This window comes from Lipomyces tetrasporus (genome assembly GCF_029532465.1).
Source record: "Lipomyces tetrasporus strain NRRL Y-64009 chromosome Unknown POJ06scaffold_8, whole genome shotgun sequence".
Classification (NCBI taxonomy): Eukaryota; Fungi; Ascomycota; class Lipomycetes; order Lipomycetales; family Lipomycetaceae; genus Lipomyces; species Lipomyces tetrasporus.
The window spans coordinates 429,870-448,535 of record NW_026611603.1 but is presented as its reverse complement, the minus strand read 5'-3'; the positions used below and the strand labels follow the sequence as shown (position 1 = coordinate 448,535).

Genomic DNA, 18,666 nt, shown 5'->3' with positions numbered 1-18,666 from the left:
GTTGCTATTTTTATTATCATTGATGACTGCTACATACGATATATCTGGACAAGTATTTTCACCCGAATTACAGACGCGCTCGAAATCATATTCCCCTCCCAACACTCACGAATTGTTTCCCGAATCCTATCTTGAAACGCCCTATTCCCACTTTGGTTACTCTCTCGACTATCCCTGTTTAGTTGTATTGTCTCGAACGTCGATATAAAATAGTAGTTGTAAAATACCTGTATAGTTATCACAGAATCTTCTAGAATATACCTTGCGAACGGGCCAAACAGAACAGAAGGTCTGTCAATCTGGCAACATCGGCGTCTGCACTCTTCTTCCATTTGTCGCAGCCTTCGTAAACAGCTGCCTTGCACGCAAGAAACGGCCGGGTCTGTGCTGTAAAGAACTAACATTGGTAGAAAAATATTGTTTTTTTACATGGCTTTATCATGCGTTGCAGTTTTCTTTGCTGGACAATTCCTCATTGGCTACCAGCGTCTGTCGAAAGCTGGCACCTCATCCAAGCTAACACGAGCTTTGCAGGGGTTTCGATTGTGTGGAGATGACTGAAAGTCCGTATCACATCGATTACATTTCCCAGCCCCAAGAGCTCGAACCATGGGAACAGAATTCGCAATATGCTCCAAACACCTGGATACTTCGGCAGTCCCCCCCCCCCCCCCCCCCCGTCTTGCCATTTGCATTAAGTCCTTCCCCGTCCTATATCCCTGAGGATGGATTTGAGTCCGTAAACCAACCACGACCGGCAACCCTCAAACTACTCCAGTTATCTGATTGGGAGGAGGGAAAAGTCTACGACGAACACCCGCCAAGCTGCATCCACTACCTGATAGAGTGGAGGGTTGCGGTCAACAAACGGGTCGTGGCAAGGGACACGGAAAAGACCTAGTTTTGACCCCAAGTGCCTACTGGCAACTGTTCTTGGAAGAAAAGCTGGAAAATGTACTTCGCCGGAGGGTTTCCCGAAGGGTGAGATCTGATAACACTGCCATTGTGGTATCAGTAAACGATTTCCCAGCGTGACCTGACCAAGCGGTTAGTTCATGCGCTGGAATCGCGGCGGCTGTTTTATTTTTGGTCTTTGGCGCCTTCCATGGGCGGTCAAAACGGGAATGGCAAACAAGTCAAAACACACATATTCCAACGTGAGATGTTATTGTGCGGGACAGCAAGAGCCGATCAAATTTTTGACCACACTTCTAGAAACATCACGTCGCGGCACCGCATCGATATCCTCCTAGAAACTAAATCAGACGATAGATTGCCCATTTAAATATACAATTTGCTAGTTTATATTTGACAAAAAACAAAACCGACCGAGGTTTGCTACATTTTGTACGGCCACTTTACTGTGGGACTGGGATTACGTAATAAATACTACTGTAATTTACGCATTTATGCCATAAATATGAGAGGTTATTGTTAGTCACGTGATGCACCTGATTCGGAGTCTCGTTGCGTCGACGCGTCAAACAGAGTAAACAACAATTGAGTCAAAGCGTGTAGCTTTCATTAGCGACGACTGCAATGCCAGCAAAATCCAGATTCAGAATGTATGCGAGGAAAGCATGGAGGTACATTGAATCATATTCCCGAGGCTAGGAAGGCAAGGCTGCGGCCTTTGTCGTGAAAAAGTACAAATGACATCGACGGCTGCCAGAATCTTTGGAATTGGAGTGAGTTTCAAATTTCGCATGCTATATAATAGATTTGAAGATTTCACATAATCCTTTTTATGATCTTCTTGTAACTATTTCAGATCAAGTGATAGGGTGGCAGGTACACCAGTTTCACTCCCTACATCAAAGCACTCTGCTCAATCCGCTCAGAATGATGGAAAGATGCGTTATCCATAACTAGTACAGGCTTTGGCACGGGCCATCTTCCGCAATGATGAAGAAGCTGATCGATAAAGTCTTCGAAGACGGTGGCGTCAGTGGAAAGCCGGAAAACCGCGGGAAAGGACAATCCCATCTTCGGCATACGCAGGTAGTATCTGATATCGTTGGTCACGGTGGAACTGTGACACCTGGACTGGTGTCACGCCGAGTGGAGACCAGCCTGTCCCTCTGATGGAGTAGCGTTTTTCTAGATAGGGTTCGGGAAACAACTCGTGATGGTGGGGAATCTAATTTCGAGCGCGTCTGTATGTATAGCGCAGCGCCACAGTCTCTATGGCTTCTGGCTATATTCACATTCGTGTCCCATCTCCTATCGTCTATTTCATTAAAACATCCTTTGACTGTAAATATACACTGCAAACAACAGCCACAGACATATTCACTGCATCCATATTTAAAGCATGATAACCAAGAAAACCAATCCCACACACACCTTTTAATCCGATAGCGCCAGCACAAGTACGAAATAAAGCAAAGCAAGACCGATCAAATAAAAATACATGCTAGCATACGTATCCTCGCGGCGCACGCTTTGTTGTTGGGTGGCTCACATGTCATCAGAGCCGGCTGCAATCATCTTGCTGGCCAGAAAGGAGTACTATTGCCACACAGTTAGTCCATAATGGGGCAATATATATTGCTATGACATGATACTTACAATCTTGGCCCATGTCATCTCAATTTGCGGTGTAAAACGCTGCGAACAATCCATCAGTAGGGTGAAAGAATACGACTAAAATTCCAAACCCACCTCGCCTAAACGATCCCTCAGTGTCTGCATGAACACTGTTCCCACCAGCTCGTACTGAAGAAAAGTCACGTTAGCGTTAAAGTTGAGACAGCCGAACTCAGTTCGTTGCTCTATCGGCTTAATTGACTTTGCAACTCGTGAACTTACGTGCTCGGGTTCGATGCCCATGACATAGGCGTGGCGGCGTCCCATCCGCAGGAGAATCTCGTTGAGAGCGTCGACGTTGTCGAGCATCGCCAACGTTGCCTGGAACAGGCCGGAGATGGCCCCAGATTGCCGACTGACGTCGGGAAACATGTACTCGAGATCTGGCCGGACAGCAAATAAGTTTTGGTAGAACTGAAAGTAGAAGAGGCTTGCAGGTGAACCGGAACTCGACGGAATGCTGTTTGCTGGAGACAAGCCAATAGTTCTGAATAGTAGTTAGTTCCAGTCCCTAGTGATACCGTACAGACACCTCACTCTTTCCATGACTCTTTGACGGCTGCAACATCCTCTGGAGTGAGGTTGATCTTGATATCCTCGAATTTAAGGCCGCTATGGAGAGGAGATGTTACAGACGACAGAGTGGTGGATGTGTCCGAAACCGAGGACGTGATTGTCGAGGACGAGCTCCGGGTATAGGTACTTGTGGATGGAGAGGTAGGGACAGCCTCTCCATGAGGAGGACGAACAGTAGACACGCTCGCCTGACGGACATGTTGGGCCGGCTGGGCCTTAGGAGCAACTGCGGGCTCCATTTTGGAGCCCTTTTGTTTGGACTTGCGGAAGAGGCCAGGCATGGCAATATGTGTTGAGATGAGTATCGAGTAGAATGGCCTGCGGCGAGCAGTGTGCAGGTGGCATATATTTTTATATAGAGTAAGAAGATGCGGTGGACTATGCACAGAGTTGGGTGACGGTCGAACTCAAGCTGCGGATGGGCCGTAGATGCACAGATAAAAATCCGACCCATGAACCAATACAGCGCCGCCAGCCTCCCGGGTATCGTGCGTTATATTGCTTGCTATTGTTTCGCACTAATAGCACCAACCATGAGCTCATTTTCCATTTTGCCCGTCGCTTACGTATAACCAATTGTGCGCATTTCGTAGCCGTACCATTTGTAATGGGCTTGCATACTGCCAGAAGTGGAAAACTTATTGACCACAGATGGAGCGTGCGTTCGATTGGGCCGCTAGTCCGCCAACTGTCGAACTATCAACAGACCACCCGGACAGCTCCTACGACTGCGGCTACAGGAGACGTCCCTGGCGAAATATTACATGCATTCTAGATATTGGACCTCATATTCCAGGAAATACTCACTAATCTCTTTCGGAGAGATTACGATCGGCAGTATGTATTGGTTCGGAATACTGGCCGCTCTAGCCGTTCCCAAGACTCGGTCTATAAACTCAACGCACCGCAGCCTGGTGACGCAAGTGGGTCGTATAAATCGAAGTGGTGTGAGTGCGCTGCATATAACGCAGGGATGAGCATAAAGTTCTGCCCCTTGCTTCTGTTGTAACCTTCGCTTCTATGGAGTATTACAACGACTCGAAATCCGGTGGCTGGGCTTCACACACAGCGATGGTCGACAGACTGCGCGTGCTAGAGTAACTGGTGAAGTCTTGGAAAGTTCTGTGCAAATCAGCTGAGAGTTTAGGAAATGTCTGTCTTTTAATGTCAATTATATATGTAACTTACCTGATAACGACTTAGGGGTGCTGCTGACACTGCCCAATAGGTTTGTACCACCGCCGCACCATTTGCGTCACATGTGCTTTGCTCCCCGCGTGCTGGTCGAATACTGGCCTCCAACCACGACACATCGATCTCAACCACCATAATGTCCTCATCGTCACCATGGTGAAGCCCGAAACCTCCCAGGTGCAAGATCCTTCCCCGTCAACCGCGCCGTCGGTCAAACGTGCACGATGGGCCGTCTCTGTCACTCCGGTGCCCAAGAGTCAGAAGCCGCCGGGCGAGCTACTCACCCTCGAGGAAAAGAAAGCCAATCATATCGCGTCGGAGCAGAAGAGACGGCAGGCCATTCGCGAGGGATTCGACAGGCTTACCGAGGTTGTGCCTGGTCTTACCCGCAGTCAGGGACGCAGCGAGGCTATTGTTCTACAGAAAAGTATGCATTATTGACGGTAGACTTGAATTGACAACTACTAACCTGCCTACCTCAGCTCTGGCGTTTTTGAAAAGTGAACTCGCAGAACATCGAAATCTCGTCCAGCGGATTACGGATCTAGGCGGCATTGTCCCGCCTGAATTGGAGCTACAACATATGGACGAATTTGAGCACGATTTCGATGACGACCGGTCAGATGCCGACGACGACCGCCAGGTCTCCCCGGTCTAGTACTCTGCTCGAACTCTTTTAATAAATGTATACTAGAGATAAGTTACCGAGGTTACGGCGTTATCGGTGGTGTCATAATTTAGGTGTCAGTTTTCCCATCTTATTTTAATGGATTGATGCTTGGCAAATTGCAGCTGGATACCAAAATACACAAACTATAGTACAAGGGACGCCAAATACCAAAGTGCTATCACGGCAAGCGCAGCCAGCACCAACAAGACAAGCACGCATGTCACCGCACCAAACTTGTAAACGTACAATTCCTTCAATTGGTCGAGATAGTATACCATCACCTTACCTGTCAGCTTCGACTCGCCAACTGTTCGTACTCCAAACGAAAATGGCACTTCAGCAATCATGGAGCTGGGGATTTCGGCTTTGACAAGAAGATCGAGTGCGATCTTGAATCCTTGTGCATTCACATTCTTCGCTTTGACAACCTAGATTTGTCGTTAATCCATTGAGCCCCGCACGAATGCAAATGTCCATACGTAATCCTTTTGTATACCAAAGAATCCGCTCATAGGATCGCTGACTGTCGTGAGTGGTCGCGCAAGCATTCGAGCCCCGGCCGAAATAACTCGTCTGATCAACGGCCAGTCTTTATCCATCGACACCTCTGGTGAGTATCTCGTACCCAACACAAATGCATTCGACTTTAACGCATGGAAAAATGCCGGAACGCGTTCAGGCGGATGCTATACCAGTCAGCCTCGCTTGTTCGGCTAAGATGGCCAATAAAATGTACCTGAAGGTCCGCGTCCATGCACACCAAATACTTGCCATGCGCATCCGTAAACCCTCTAATCACAGCAGAGCTCAATCCTCGTTCCTTTGTACGCACAATAATATCAACGTTGTACCCCTCCGCCTTGAGCTGCTCGACCTCCTCGACCGAACCGTCCCGGCTGTTATCGTCCACGAAGATGAGTTCTGTGTCCTTTGGTTCATCTACCGCAGCGAATAAACGGGTTGTTAGTGGTCGGATGTTGGCCCGTTCATGGTAGGCGGGAACGATGACAGAAAATTCGGCCATTGCGCTTGTTGGGGTTGAAAGATATGCAGAGGACACAAAGGCGAAGTCATATGGAAGCGACAAGGACAGCGCGCGAGAAATACACGTCCCAAGTCCATGTCGAGCATGTGCGGCTCACAGTCGCCCTTACATATGTCATCCCTCCCATTGACCGTCACCGTCCAAACCGAGATTCTCGTCCATTCGCTTCAAAAGCGATTCCCTGGCAAGAACACAGTTACAATGGTGGGCACTCGCCTTACTCGGCGCCTACACATGGGCGGCGGCAGTCGGGCTTGCCATTTACATGGCAGATCACCGGCCTGCAGGGGCATATGAAGAGCTAATAAGGTACTGTCATGGCTTTGGCGATTATTGGGACTGAGTTGACATAGCTTGGCCAGGACATAACTGAGCTAAAGAGAGAATTGCGTCAACGAGACGCACACCTCGATTCGCGTGTTTTCAGAGCATGGAATCGCATGAATCCGTAGAAAATTTATCGACTGGCTCGACAACGGTATGATAACACGTCAGTAACAGCTGTGTATTCTCGGCGAAGCAGAGTCATCACTGATAGGGTAGTTCTTCTCAGCCGACTTTACAAGACAATAGGTCCGGCAGCCGAGAATTGTCTGCGTGAGCGCTACGAGTAAATTACTATTGAGCGCTACGAGTAAATTACTATCCTCATGTGACTGCCTAACACACTAATGATATTCACATGGATGGCTTGACCTGAATCATGGTCTTAGGTTAACCGTATGCAGTATTAATTCAAAATGTACAACAATGCTCTAATCGTTCCGTATACTATGCATCACGGAGCAGCGACTGCTTCACCTGTCATTGGCTGAGCAATACTACGCCCCTCAGTATTTTGGTAATGGACAAAATGGATTGAAAAAGGAAGACTACCGGCAATGTGCACTTGGATTGGAACGCGGGACTATGGTACTGGCACGTCCGCGGAGTCGCAACCGCCGCTCCGTTTCCATAAACACTCTAATACCCACGTCGATGCCTTTCCACTGGTCCTCATAATCTTGTTTATCCAATTCTGCCTCCGTCCTTCTCGGCTCACGTTTGCCACCTTTGTCGCGCGGATTCGGCCCAAAATCTTCTGGCCACAAATCAAATCGGCCTGTGTCCATCAATACCTTCTTCGCCGTCCTCTTCCGCCGCTGCCAGTCCTCGAAATCCTCACGATAAAGCTCCCATACGCAATTAACGCAGCCGCTCATACAGCAGTTATCCGGTTCCGTCGGGCGCGGCGGAACTTTCACCCCAAGGATATCGCGGTATGTCGATTCTAGAGCCTGTCTTCGCTGTGGTCCGGCTAACCGCGAGCCAAACACGATTTCTGCTCCATGTCAGCATTTGTTGCTAATCTAGTGTTCTTCGTACTCACTCGCTCGTTCTTGTGCAGACAGCGGCCTCACGACGCCGACTTTTTCCAAATGAGGATCGAATACTGTCTTCTTTGTCGGTGTAGGTGCCGGCGCTTCGTCAAGCCCTGAAGCACCGGCTTTCAGGTCCTCTGGCTCGACGGCGTGCGTCGGGTATCGCTTGGCTACTGCTTTTATAATCAGCTCCGTGCTCGCTCGCGTTCACCCTCGCGTTCACCCGTGACGTACAGTCGTAAAATTTGTATGGATTTACATGACGTGTCGTGGCCGTTTGAAATTGTCGCTGAGGTACGCTCACTCTGTATGCTACTTTACACGACATCTGCAATGTACAAAATTTCATATGTCACTAGTTCTTGCACATTTTGACGACAGCGGCATACAACTTACCGTATATCCAATCACCGAAATTCTATATGCGAAATAACTGCACAGACCACATAGGCAGATATCGTCTAGCTATAATCGGTTGACAATCCGTAGATTTGCAGCTGCTAAGAATGCGCTTATAGATTGGTTCCTGTGACGTAGTGGATCTCGAGGGCGGAGACGAATAACCCGCAGCGATCTTCAAGATGTCCCCGTCAGAGTGTAAGTGTCCCTGAAACACCAACTCCGGCGCCGCATGTGCATCAAGGAAAGTGTCGCTCGTCAAATAGAAATCACCTAAACGCGCGATTCGATATCTAACAGGCAGCAAACATATCTGGCGTTTTTAGCACTTGGCACTGAGAGAAGTGATTGAAGATGCCACCTGCGAAGAAAGGGCCGAAGCCGTTTGATAGCGGGCTCAAGCGGATCGACAACAGGTTGAAGTTCTCGTCATTTCTCCAAGCAAACGCCATAAATCAAAAGAATTACTATACGTAAGCTCCATTGTTTCGATGTTGTCTAGCTACGGAGGAACAGACTGTGGTTGACTGCGATATATGGAATATCTTAAGCGAGATGATCAGGCTATGATATTGCGGCAGTTGGCGGAGGATTTGGCACGGGCTAAGGAGCAGAAGGGCCTGGAAGATGCGAAACATAATGAAGACGATGTGGATGTGGATGATAAAGAGGAGCAAGAAGAGGTATGGTTTGTGGCCATTGTCATGATAACTTTCCATGATCTGATGTCAAAATTAGGAGGCGTACGGATCAAAAGTGATCGTGATTCACCCGGGATCGCATAACTTACGGATTGGTCTCGCTTCAGATACCTATCCGAGAACGATACCGAACGTCATCGCATATAAGATGTCGCCGACTGAGATTGAGCGAGCGAACAATACTGGTCCGTTGTTCAAGCCCGCTACAGATCCAGATGTGAGCACTGCATTATTTTCGAGCTCACAGAATCGTACTAATTGGGAACCAGTTCCTGCAGGTCAAGAAACAAATATCGCAAGATTTTAGGGAACGGATGCGATTTTATAAACGACGGGTTGCAAGTAATTCTCACGATTCAGTTCTATCGTACAATAAGCGAACCACGCCCGAGAATATTCCAGATCATAACGACCCATATCGAATAGAATGGACAGATGTCTCGGCCGGTCCGAATATTGTCGTCGGAGAGAAAGTATGCTTTTGTCTTTACAGAAGAATGAAATTAACAGCAATGGCTAACGTCCAGCAGGCTCTAAAAATTCCACCGCTGTCAAATCCTAGGTACAAACTTCTCTGGCCGATAAAGTATGGCTACTTCAATGAGACTGATTATACATCCACTCTACACTTGATTGACGACCAATCAATCATTTTGGAGCATGCAATAAGTGCGGAACTCAACATTCCAAAGAAAGATCTTCCATTCTACTCAGCTGTCCTCGTCATATCTGACCTATACGACAAGGTCCAAGTGACCGAGCTCCTCGACATGCTATTCCGGGAGCTGCAATTTTCAAAAGTAGGCGTGATACAAGAATCTGTTGCTGCCACTTTTGGCGCTGGCATCTCCTCCGCGTGTGTGATTGACGTTGGCGCCCAAAAAACGTCGATATCATGCATTGATGAGGGTCTCTGTGTTGTTGACTCTAGGTATGATTGTGCACGTCTGCTGTAGAAGCGCAGTCTGCTAATTTGTCAGAGTCTATTTACCGTACGGTGGTGATGATATTACACTCACACTCGCAAACCTACTCGAGTTATCGCAGTTTCCGTACAAAGAATTAAATCTGTCGTACCAGTATGACTGGGCGTTGATGGAGGAGATTAAATCAAAGTTCGCAACGGCAAATGATGCCGAAGTCACCGTTCAGTTGTACAACTTTTATCAGCGGACACCAGGACGGTCGGCAAGAAAGTACTCATTCAAAACGTTCGACGAAGTCATGCTTGCTCCTATGGTATGTCCTCGTGCAATGTCTAATGTCCATTGCTGTCGATTACTGACACGTCTCGTTATAGTCCTACTTCTTTCCAGATATATTTCAGAACGAGAATAAGTTAAAAACCAGGCATACTTTGTTTGACCGATCTGGTGACATCTATGACTCCACCTTTAATGATCCTTATGTAAGACTCTTTCATGGTGCTTCCTCGACATATTACTGACAGATCCAATAGTCTGAGGCGCAAACAAGCCTTTACGCACAATATGTTCCTAGCGTTGACGCAAATTTGACACAGTTACAGCAGCAACAGCAGCAGATATCGACCTCCACACCGCGTGCAGCTACCAAATCCAACTCACTCGCTCATCTTCAAGATGAGACACCGACATCGTCCGCGGCGGGCACTCCTGCACCTGAGGCGCCGTCTGCCGCTACTGCAAATCTCTCGGCGGCAGCAGCGTCGCTAACTGCCGCCACTGGTGTCGGCGGTGCGTTGGGTGGCAATGCTGCTACCCGTGCGGCTGCCGGTCCATCGTTGCAAGCGCTATCCCTGGCATTAATGGACACTCGCGTCGCTGTTCCAGCACCTTTAGACCAGGCTGTTATAGAGAGCATTACCCAAGTCAGCAAGGTCGACGAAGCTCGCGGTAAGCGGATGTACGAGAATATAATCCTGGTCGGGGGTGGCGCGGCGAATATCCCTGCCTTCAATCGCCTCCTGGAAGACCGCGTGGCGATGTGGAAAGGCTGGAGCACCGGGTCCGTCACGGTGATGCCGACACCTAGAGATATGGACCCAACACTCCTGGTTTGGAAGGGTGCGTCCGTCTTTGTGAAGTTGAAGATCGCGAATGAAGTCTGGATTGGTTCTCGGGATTGGGATCTGCTGGGAAGCAGGTGCTTGCAGTACAAGTGCTTGTTCTTGTATTAGGCATTGTGTGGATCAAATATCGTGATGAAACTTGTAATATATCAAATATTATGTAATATTGTGTGCAGTAATCCACTTCTCGTATTTAGACCTGGTATTGTCATGCGTCCCGCTACGGATGAGCCGCACGACTTTTAAGCCGACAGCCGACAGCCGAGGCTCGGTCGGCTCGGTCGGGGCACCGGGGTAGATGACAATGATCTCGCCCGCATCTATCCTTGTTTCTCCCTGAACATCAATACGCTCTTATGTTTGAGTTGTGCATTGCGCAGGTATAAGATTTTTGAGCAACTTGCACAGGCAGTCGCCAATATGACAGCGCTCTTCTCGGACAGCGACGTCTCACCAGTAGAGAAGCTCCTGAAGCTCGAACAGCTCGATGTGGATCTCTATAAAAGCGCCGAGCCGTTGTACATGGCCAGAGGTGCACGCGGTCTCTATGGCGGGAATGTCATCTCGCAGTCGCTGATGGCGGCCATCCAAACGGTTCCGGTAGAATACACTGTCCACAGCATGCATTGCTACTTCGTGTTGGCTGTAGGTCGACTTGCATTATTGCAATTCATAGTATCTTATTGAGACATCGCAGGGCGACCCGACGTTACCAGTTCTCTACAAGGTTGAGCATGTCCGAGACGGTCACGTATGCGAAAGAAGTATATTAATACTATTAAGCTGATTACGACTTCTAACTACGATGTTGTTCATAGTCCTTTGTTACACGAACCGTTCAGGCACGGCAGCGTGGCCGCTGTATCTTTACTACTACCATATCTTTTCAGATCCCGGCCGAAGCCAAGCTCTCGCATCAGCCGAATTATCCCGGAGCGTCGCTGCCACAACCAGATGATCTCCCTGACTACGCTGCAACTGCCGGAGAACTCTATAAGAAGGGATATGTTACTAAAGGCGAGCTTATGTCTGCCGAACAACTTTCGTCTGTAGTTCCGATGGATACACGAATTGTTTTGGACGGTGAGCTTGTAGTAACTATGCACAAGCCGGATGTTACGTGTTGACTGACAAATTTATAGAGTATCCTGATGGAACCCCGCCGGACCAAAAAATGAACTATTTGTGGGTCAGGGCGAAGGGTAAGATTAAGAACGAACAGGCGCATGCGATGGCCCTGGCCTACATCAGTGACAACGCGTTGTTAGGCACTTCTGCACGCGTTAATGGAGTAAATGCGCAGGATATCACCATGATGGTCAGCCTCGGTACGTTTCATCTAAGGATTTAAAGAACTGATAGTACTACGTGACTAACAATGGTTAGATCACAGCATATATTTTCATGTATACACACCACGTCGGCAATTGTTAAGTTATGCATGCTAAGTGTCATAGGCTCCTTTCAAGGCAGACGAATGGATGTTGTTCCAGATGAACGTAAGTGTCTACTTCCGTGACTAGCATATATTATATTTGGGCGTTCCTAACTATGATACAGTCACCCTGGACTGGTTCTGCGAGAGGTAAGGCAAAAGTCGAATGCGACATTTTTAGTGCACTGGCTAATACATCGTAAAGGACTTGTGTTTGGGAATATATTCACCCAAGACGGCATCCTCGCTGCGTCTATTATTCAAGAAGTATGCTGTTCGTTAATGCACCAGCCACTACCATTAGGCTGACAAATTGTGCAGGGTGTCGTCCGATTTGGTGACTTGATGGCGAAGCCGAAGCCGAAACTATAAGATCAGGTGGCAGTAATTCGTAAAATTCATAGATGATTTGTATAATATATGGCTACATTTGGTAGGTTACTTTGGCCAAGATGATTTGGCTGCATCTAGAGATTGCTGTACGAGATCAACAACATCTTGTTCATGAATATGATGCATAATCTTCTTCACGCCTTCGTTTTCTGCAGTTTGAAAGTGAATAACAGGTACATCGTAGGCCTATGAATGCCATTAGTACAATGTTTTTCGGTACATCTCTTGCCGCACTCATATTTGGTACGAACATATTTATCAAACCAGTCATGGTTCTCTGGTTTCATGATATCGATTTCCAAAAATTGAAATTTCGGTAACTGCGTTATTGCCTTGGCAATTGATTCTTTCGCTTCCTCACATAGTCCGCATTGTGGTCGTGAGAAAATCGTCATGAGAGGAAAGCTGCCTCTGATTACATGCAACCGAGACATTATTGTGTAATGCATTAAGATCCAAGTAGCTTTTCAGATATAAATTGAACTCTCTTTAAGTTAATTGTGTTGGCCTCTTCAGTTATATTCGAACGTACACTCTATTATCACTCCTGGTTTTCGATCCGTGATTTCGGGTGGGAGGGCTTCGCCGAGGCATTCCTGAAATTGTTGCATTCCCATAGATTGTTCCCACAGTCCCCATCTCTATTTCAACATCGATTGCTCCTCCAACTACAAAGCGCCAGAGATATAGGAAAGTTATTGTCAATGTAGAAATAGGGAACTCCTATGTGTTTTCGGTGTTGCTGGTCGTTTACTAGTTTACTCAGCAAATTTAAGGGGCAACAACGTCTAGGGGCTGGTTCGTCTCCATCTACTGGCAGCTATAAGTTTGACTACCCTGAGACTATATGGCTACATAATTGATAATTGAATATGGATGAAGATGATAATGTACTCGATCGTTCCGAGGACGAACGAGAGGACGAAGTCATGACCGGCCAAGATTCGGACGCGGGTGTGGATGAAAACGACAACGACGGAGACGGTGACAACGAAATGGAAGCTGACGAAGACGAAGATGAAGAGGATCGGGACGACGAAGGTGAAGGCGATGGTGAAGGAGATGGTGATGCCGACGCTGATGGTGAACAAGTTGGCGAAGGGGTAGACAATGAGTACGGACAACCAGATGCAGATTCGCATAAAAGGTCACCAGATGGCGACAAGGATACTACAGTTGTTGTTGACAACCAACCTCTGTGGCTATATTCATACGCACATTCCAGACAGTTCGCAAAAGATAAGCTCATAGAGGGTTTGGATACGTGCTTGTCATACGATATCGCTCCGTACGTGGCAGCCCCTATGTCGACCTCGATAAATTGTATGGATTTACCACAGAGCATGCGATGGATATTTACTGGCGGACAAGATGGATTTATTCGGAAATTTGATTTTTATCAGTCAGTGAATGGAAAGTTGCCATTAACCGTCGCGCAGAAACATCCGTTCGCCGACAGTATCACAAAGGTATCAAGAACATATTCCAATCTCTATATGTGAGTGGACTTAGGCTAAATAAATATCTGCAGGCTGGTGTACTAGTTTCATACTGGGAAAACGAAGTACCTGTTGAACCTGATCGTATGTGTACCCTGTTTAATTGTCCGATGAATAGTCTAACCTGATATAAGTTACTACGGTGACGGGACCACCAGATGAGCATGACATGAAAATTTCACCTGTATATGCACTAGCAGTTCAATCACAGTGTCTATGGCTTGTATCTGGCTTAGAGGTATTTCGTATATTGCTCGGCTATAAGTAGGATGTAGGACTGATTGCCTACTTTTTAGACTGGCGGTATAACGCTTCAAACTATCAGACACGCGGAGGGCCGGATACACGCACATTTGCAAAAACATACATCAACGGTTTCAGTTCTTCGATTAAATCGCGACGAGACTTCGGTCGTGAGTGGCAGCTGGGACAAGAATGTTGTCGAATGGGACCTCAACACAGGGACTATCGTGCGTGAATTCACTGGCAGTACTGGCCAAATCAGCGTAATTGCATGGCGTCCTGAGACTGCATCTACAATGCCTTTGTCGTACACTGCACAGGAGACGGATTCCATGGATCTTCCGGCCAATGATACCATAAATCTTGGCAATGAGCCATCTCAGACCAAACTCAAAGAAGAGGACTCGGACCTCGGCTCATTGTTTGGTGAAGATGATGACGATGATGATCAAGATAAAGATAAGATGGCATTGAATAAGTCTCTCATGGAAGAATCGGCCATGCAAACCGCGGCTGGAGACACTGACGTTCAAGCTAACGTTAAGGTGGCCGCCGACGAGCCAATCACCAATGGAACCAAGCTCAATGACGTAACCCATGGTATCTCAGGTAACCAGAACGGACTGGTGGAAGGTAGTTCGCCATCAACGGGGCCTACAATGTCAGCCACAGTCAATGGTCAGACGACGGACCGCAAGCGGGAGAATCAGTCAAATAATGTCTTTCTCACAGCTTCAATTGATGGAAAATCACGAATATGGGATAGAAGAATGGCACGGTGTATATCTGAGATTGGTTTGGCGTCAAATGTTCCTCCATGGTGTATGAGTGCGTGTTGGTCACTTGATGGCAATAACATTTACGTTGGTCGAAGAAATGGAATAGGTCTGGCAATTTGTTTGGCTGAAGTAACACTTACTAACATGCTGCTAGTTGAGGAGTATTCAGTCCATTCACTGGACAAGCCGGTACGATCGCTGAAACTTCCGGGTGGATCTGGTCCTGTAAGCTGTGTTAGCCCGATGCCGAATGGGCGGCATCTCGTCTGCGCGTCGTTTGATAATATCCGACTATACGACCTCAAGACTACCGCCGGCTCAGGAAGCATGGCTTCGGCGAAGAATACAGTAACTAGCAAAGTACCATTCCTCATTGTTCCGGGCCATCATGGCGGCACAATATCTGATATTTTAATCGACCATACATGTCAATACATGGTCACCTCGGGCGGTAACCGCGGATGGGAAGGTGCGCCTACGGAGGTCATGTTAGTGTACGAGATAGAGAAAATAGTGTAATTCATTCGCTGTCTCGGAGAGAAATTGTAAAATATGCGAACGTCGTAATTATGGAGTTGGAACGGATCCTTTGGAGAATATGTTCGTTTATCAGTCAAAATGTACAATGGCGATAATTGGCACCACTAAGTTACATTCTAGTAGAATGCACTATCTATCGGTTCGTATTTAGGGGTCTAAAATCTATAGAACTGCCTTCCTAAGTGGCGGTGTATACTGATCGTGGAAAACAAAGCCGCTAGATCGAAGTGCTGTTTCATGCGCTTCAACTACTAATAAATTATTTTTGATGGTTGCAATGTCTTCTGCGGAAAACTTCAGATAGTTGCGTAAATATCCTTCAGCGCCTCCGTATTCCGCATCAATGACGTCGATCATTCTGCGCATCACTTCGAAGCTACAACGTTGTTAAAGAGGCACGGGTGAGGAGAATCAGTTGCACGTACGTAGAACTCATCATGTTTTCAATGAGATCGGGACTTGTCCCCGCGAAATGTTTTGATACATTTGAAAGCATGCGCACGTATTCGTCCTGAAGACCGAACTTTGTCAATTCATATTCCCTAGCCATTTATATGTTAGCTACTTAAAGAACCAAATTGCATGGTCAATACCGAGCCACCGTATCCGCGTCGACGTCAGCCAGCAGAAGAATCAATGCGCATATAATGCCAGTCCTATCTTTACCCGCTAAACGATTGTCAATTCATGCGCAATAAAGGAACCCAAACTGCACGCTTACCAGTGCAATGAATAATTAGTGGCTTATCTGACTGGTCTCTTATGTGCTCTAAGATTGTCCGATATGCTTTAATACCTTCCTCCAAAAACTCTCTATAAACAATCAAGAATCCGTCGGCTCCAAGAGCCAATCGGTTCAGCTTCTTAGCAATCTCTTCAGGCGACATGTCTTCGTCTACACCCAGAGGAACGTGCTGTCGATCCAAGCCTGGAATCTCATAAGCACCGTTCTTTTGACATTCTTGAGATGATCGCAGATCAAATGACTTGCAAATATTTAGTTCTTTGAGAGCGGCCATGCCAATCTCAGTGACTGTGTTTATTTGCGCTGATCTGAATATATAGCCTGTCCGAATGTATCTACCGTCGCGAGTCTTCCAGCCGCCCAATTCACGAAAGTTAAGCACACCATCAATTACTTTCCATCGACGGATAGCACTCACATGGTCGTTTCTATCAAGAAATCGTTTGCGACGCGATTCCGGCGAAATCCAGTCCGCGATAAACTGAGCAACTTGAGGATTGTAGTTAACACGTTCCCCAGTTTCAGAGTTGTGAGCGTAGAAGTTGTGGTCACCCTCAGGGATGAACTTCAGTGTGTGCCGGTTGCCTAGCAAATTGGCATACATCTCCGAATCGTTCACAGAGATATGGGTATCTTTGAGACCATATATAGTCAGAAATGACGTCGAGCTAGGCAGATGCACAATTTCGTTCATGTTCGGTTTTGCGAGGCTGTATGTCTCGTTAGCAGGAACGAAGATCCGTCTCATTTGCATATAGCGAGGTACGTCAGCCCAATGCCCTTTGTCTTGCTCCCAGGTTGGAGATTGGCGACCTACGCGGTCACGAATCTGTTCCGCTCGGAATCTGCCGCTACAATTGATGATATTTGGAATTGAGTGGTCGAAACGCACAGCGTAGCAAAGACCCGCAAGGGCACCTAAACCGGCAGCGTATTAGAGTCACTCATAGATAACTTTTATCAATTCTACATACCTCTGGAATGCCCAGCCAAACCAAGCAGGTAGAGCTTCTTAATCTCCCTAACGTAATGAAGAACGTCCATTATATCGTGCAAATCCTCGTCAAGCGTACGGCCGTCGGGGGACTCTATCTCTGCGGATTCTCCACATCCACGGAAATCAAAACGAAACGAATACAGTCCCAGAGGACTCTCGGAAAGCTTACGGGCCAGCATTTTCTGGTAGCAGTAGTTCTTGTGTCCACCAAATCCATGCATTATAACAATTACGCTAGGCGGGTAGGACGGACTAGTCGGCGATGTAAGGATTCCAACAATCGCCCCGGATGTCGAAGTCGATGGTAGCGAGAACGGCACTTCGAGCCGTTCTTCGGAAAAACTGGCATCCCTCGACTCGATAACCATTGCAATAAAGAATCCTGGTCAATGGCTCGAAGGGAGTGAAGCAACTAGTAAGCAATGTTGAGTTTGGCCTGCCGATTGGAAGAATTGAAAGATTATGTGGGCTCTGCAGTTATGAACCTTCGAGGGGTTGGTGGAAGTCCGGTTGAGTCGTGATTGCCTTACTGGTTTCCAAGAGCATTTACAATGTCTTTATATACAAATCCGTTATCCGTTCATCCTAGCATTGGGTTTGTGCGGCTGCTCGACAAGCAGAGACCGTCAGGATGAATCTAGTTGTTAATCAAGTGTAATCACTTTGACTGTGTAAACGGCGCAATATTTGCCTATTCTTCCTTTGGAAAGACGTATATCGCTACCAGGACTAGTTACGTAATTCTTCCCTTAACAGTAATTGTGTCTTGTGTTAACCAATTATATTTTTCACGATCACAAAAAATTTAAAAAAAAAATCACATTGAACTCTGTACGTACAATGGACGGCAAATGTTTCATCAGTACTAGTAGAGAACGGGAGCATCAAGGAAGATAGATGTATACATAGACTATTGTACAGTTCTACAATTTGTTGCCACGAAGGTTTACAAACGAGATGAGCGCCATCACGGCCGTAGGAGTTGCGGGAAGGAATGATCCGCAGGTTGAGCGACGCAACGAGAGTGCCAACTTCGATCAGTTAGGAGTCTCAGAGTGTTCTGGGTTTACTGATGCTCCAGGTCTTTCCTTAACGGTCGCTGTCGCTTCTTCACATACTCACCGAGTGTTCTGGCCACGGACTTCATATGGCTTTCTGTCTAATTCTCGTCCATTGAGGTGAGGAGAGATTCGGCGTACTCTTCTTCACAGTTAGTGAGGTACATCGTGCGCCTTTGAGAAATCCGTGACTAGATAGATGACCTGTTATGCCATCCTCCAAATCCTCCACCAGCGACTCCTCGGCTGGCCTCGACCAGCCTGATCTGTCTGAGCCGAGTACTCGGTCTTACGCAACCAGTAAAATGCGTCGGAGAAGTCGCTCCTGAGTGGCACATAGATGTTCTTAACCGTGTTCGTGAACTCGCCGTCCATTTAGCTTCCGCCTGGTG

General features: G+C 47.3%; 10 protein-coding genes across 10 annotated transcripts; 5 read left to right on the top strand and 5 right to left on the bottom strand.

The window, feature by feature from the left end:
- The first annotated feature begins 473 nt into the window (after positions 1-473).
- Positions 474-1,003, top strand: POJ06DRAFT_138643 (uncharacterized protein). Its single transcript, XM_056184493.1, has one exon. The coding sequence runs from the start codon at positions 554-556 to the stop codon at positions 899-901; it is 348 nt and encodes a 115-aa protein (XP_056042102.1). The 5' UTR covers positions 474-553; the 3' UTR covers positions 902-1,003.
- A 1,457-nt stretch (positions 1,004-2,460) lies between these two features.
- Positions 2,461-3,446, bottom strand: POJ06DRAFT_269745 (uncharacterized protein; the record flags this gene model as incomplete). Its single annotated transcript, XM_056189389.1, has 4 exons — positions 2,461-2,511; positions 2,572-2,610; positions 2,665-3,076; positions 3,127-3,446. The coding sequence occupies 4 exons, from the start codon at positions 3,444-3,446 to the stop codon at positions 2,461-2,463; spliced, it is 822 nt and encodes a 273-aa protein (XP_056042101.1).
- Positions 3,447-4,327: 881 nt separating this feature from the next.
- POJ06DRAFT_138577 (uncharacterized protein) lies at positions 4,328-5,095 on the top strand. Its single transcript, XM_056184492.1, has 2 exons — positions 4,328-4,786; positions 4,842-5,095. Exons 1-2 carry the CDS (start codon positions 4,513-4,515, stop codon positions 5,015-5,017), a joined length of 450 nt encoding a protein of 149 aa, XP_056042100.1. The 5' UTR covers positions 4,328-4,512; the 3' UTR covers positions 5,018-5,095.
- A 6-nt stretch (positions 5,096-5,101) lies between these two features.
- Positions 5,102-6,194, bottom strand: POJ06DRAFT_257613 (nucleotide-diphospho-sugar transferase). The gene is made up of 3 exons (XM_056188171.1): positions 5,766-6,194; positions 5,509-5,715; positions 5,102-5,457 (listed from the first exon to the last, which is right to left on the bottom strand). The coding sequence occupies exons 1-3, from the start codon at positions 6,051-6,053 to the stop codon at positions 5,173-5,175; spliced, it is 780 nt and encodes a 259-aa protein (XP_056042099.1). The 5' UTR covers positions 6,054-6,194; the 3' UTR covers positions 5,102-5,172.
- A 468-nt stretch (positions 6,195-6,662) lies between these two features.
- Positions 6,663-8,053, bottom strand: POJ06DRAFT_138461 (oxidoreductase-like protein). The gene is made up of 3 exons (XM_056184491.1): positions 7,670-8,053; positions 7,444-7,608; positions 6,663-7,395 (listed from the first exon to the last, which is right to left on the bottom strand). The coding sequence occupies exons 1-3, from the start codon at positions 7,782-7,784 to the stop codon at positions 6,947-6,949; spliced, it is 729 nt and encodes a 242-aa protein (XP_056042098.1). The 5' UTR covers positions 7,785-8,053; the 3' UTR covers positions 6,663-6,946.
- A 1-nt stretch (position 8,054) lies between these two features.
- Positions 8,055-10,789, top strand: POJ06DRAFT_138458 (uncharacterized protein). Its single transcript, XM_056184490.1, has 7 exons — positions 8,055-8,517; positions 8,573-8,752; positions 8,805-9,008; positions 9,066-9,466; positions 9,516-9,774; positions 9,836-9,943; positions 9,995-10,789. Exons 1-7 carry the CDS (start codon positions 8,371-8,373, stop codon positions 10,691-10,693), a joined length of 1,998 nt encoding a protein of 665 aa, XP_056042097.1. The 5' UTR covers positions 8,055-8,370; the 3' UTR covers positions 10,694-10,789.
- A 56-nt stretch (positions 10,790-10,845) lies between these two features.
- On the top strand, positions 10,846-12,405 carry POJ06DRAFT_138245 (thioesterase-like superfamily-domain-containing protein). Its single transcript, XM_056184485.1, has 9 exons — positions 10,846-11,230; positions 11,283-11,336; positions 11,404-11,668; positions 11,728-11,913; positions 11,972-11,991; positions 12,043-12,084; positions 12,146-12,170; positions 12,226-12,287; positions 12,342-12,405. The coding sequence occupies exons 1-9, from the start codon at positions 11,006-11,008 to the stop codon at positions 12,390-12,392; spliced, it is 930 nt and encodes a 309-aa protein (XP_056042096.1). The 5' UTR covers positions 10,846-11,005; the 3' UTR covers positions 12,393-12,405.
- Positions 12,406-12,458: 53 nt separating this feature from the next.
- On the bottom strand, positions 12,459-12,847 carry POJ06DRAFT_269739 (uncharacterized protein; the record flags this gene model as incomplete). Its single annotated transcript, XM_056189388.1, has 2 exons — positions 12,459-12,599; positions 12,665-12,847. 2 exons carry the CDS (start codon positions 12,845-12,847, stop codon positions 12,459-12,461), a joined length of 324 nt encoding a protein of 107 aa, XP_056042095.1.
- A 438-nt stretch (positions 12,848-13,285) lies between these two features.
- On the top strand, positions 13,286-15,453 carry POJ06DRAFT_239529 (WD40-repeat-containing domain protein; the record flags this gene model as incomplete). The annotated part of the gene is made up of 4 exons (XM_056186043.1): positions 13,286-13,882; positions 13,945-13,996; positions 14,047-14,150; positions 14,209-15,453. 4 exons carry the CDS (start codon positions 13,286-13,288, stop codon positions 15,451-15,453), a joined length of 1,998 nt encoding a protein of 665 aa, XP_056042094.1.
- A 279-nt stretch (positions 15,454-15,732) lies between these two features.
- Positions 15,733-17,878, bottom strand: POJ06DRAFT_138419 (tyrosine phosphatase family-domain-containing protein). The gene is made up of 4 exons (XM_056184489.1): positions 17,194-17,878; positions 16,196-17,137; positions 15,900-16,143; positions 15,733-15,850 (listed from the first exon to the last, which is right to left on the bottom strand). Exons 1-3 carry the CDS (start codon positions 17,582-17,584, stop codon positions 16,061-16,063), a joined length of 1,416 nt encoding a protein of 471 aa, XP_056042093.1. The 5' UTR covers positions 17,585-17,878; the 3' UTR covers positions 15,733-15,850; positions 15,900-16,060.
- Between the last annotated feature and the right edge of the window lie 788 nt (positions 17,879-18,666).

Excerpts from the sequence above, each read along its gene's own strand:
- POJ06DRAFT_138419 (XM_056184489.1), bottom strand. The coding sequence starts at position 17,584 with ATGGTTATCGAGTCGAGGGATGCCAGTTTTTCCGAAGAACGGCTCGAA. Across the intron at positions 17,138-17,193 it reads TTTGGCTGGGCATTCCAGAG|GTGCCCTTGCGGGTCTTTGC; the intron begins GTATGTAGAATT and ends CTGCCGGTTTAG. Across the intron at positions 16,144-16,195 it reads ACTAATTATTCATTGCACTG|CGGGTAAAGATAGGACTGGC; the intron begins GTAAGCGTGCAG and ends ACAATCGTTTAG.
- POJ06DRAFT_138245 (XM_056184485.1), top strand. The coding sequence starts at position 11,006 with ATGACAGCGCTCTTCTCGGACAGCGACGTCTCACCAGTAGAGAAGCTC. Across the intron at positions 11,231-11,282 it reads ATTGCTACTTCGTGTTGGCT|GGCGACCCGACGTTACCAGT; the intron begins GTAGGTCGACTT and ends GAGACATCGCAG. Across the intron at positions 12,085-12,145 it reads GGATGTTGTTCCAGATGAAC|TCACCCTGGACTGGTTCTGC; the intron begins GTAAGTGTCTAC and ends ACTATGATACAG.
- POJ06DRAFT_138577 (XM_056184492.1), top strand. The coding sequence starts at position 4,513 with ATGGTGAAGCCCGAAACCTCCCAGGTGCAAGATCCTTCCCCGTCAACC. Across the intron at positions 4,787-4,841 it reads GGCTATTGTTCTACAGAAAA|CTCTGGCGTTTTTGAAAAGT; the intron begins GTATGCATTATT and ends TGCCTACCTCAG.
- POJ06DRAFT_138461 (XM_056184491.1), bottom strand. The coding sequence starts at position 7,784 with ATGAAATTTTGTACATTGCAGATGTCGTGTAAAGTAGCATACAGAGTG. Across the intron at positions 7,609-7,669 it reads TCCATACAAATTTTACGACT|TAGCCAAGCGATACCCGACG; the intron begins GTACGTCACGGG and ends TTATAAAAGCAG. Across the intron at positions 7,396-7,443 it reads GTCTGCACAAGAACGAGCGA|AAATCGTGTTTGGCTCGCGG; the intron begins GTGAGTACGAAG and ends GACATGGAGCAG.
- POJ06DRAFT_138643 (XM_056184493.1), top strand. The coding sequence starts at position 554 with ATGACTGAAAGTCCGTATCACATCGATTACATTTCCCAGCCCCAAGAG.
- POJ06DRAFT_257613 (XM_056188171.1), bottom strand. The coding sequence starts at position 6,053 with ATGGCCGAATTTTCTGTCATCGTTCCCGCCTACCATGAACGGGCCAAC. Across the intron at positions 5,716-5,765 it reads GCATGGACGCGGACCTTCAG|CATCCGCCTGAACGCGTTCC; the intron begins GTACATTTTATT and ends TGACTGGTATAG. Across the intron at positions 5,458-5,508 it reads TTGGTATACAAAAGGATTAC|GTTGTCAAAGCGAAGAATGT; the intron begins GTATGGACATTT and ends CGACAAATCTAG.
- POJ06DRAFT_138458 (XM_056184490.1), top strand. The coding sequence starts at position 8,371 with ATGGAATATCTTAAGCGAGATGATCAGGCTATGATATTGCGGCAGTTG. Across the intron at positions 9,009-9,065 it reads ATATTGTCGTCGGAGAGAAA|GCTCTAAAAATTCCACCGCT; the intron begins GTATGCTTTTGT and ends AACGTCCAGCAG. Across the intron at positions 9,467-9,515 it reads CTCTGTGTTGTTGACTCTAG|AGTCTATTTACCGTACGGTG; the intron begins GTATGATTGTGC and ends CTAATTTGTCAG.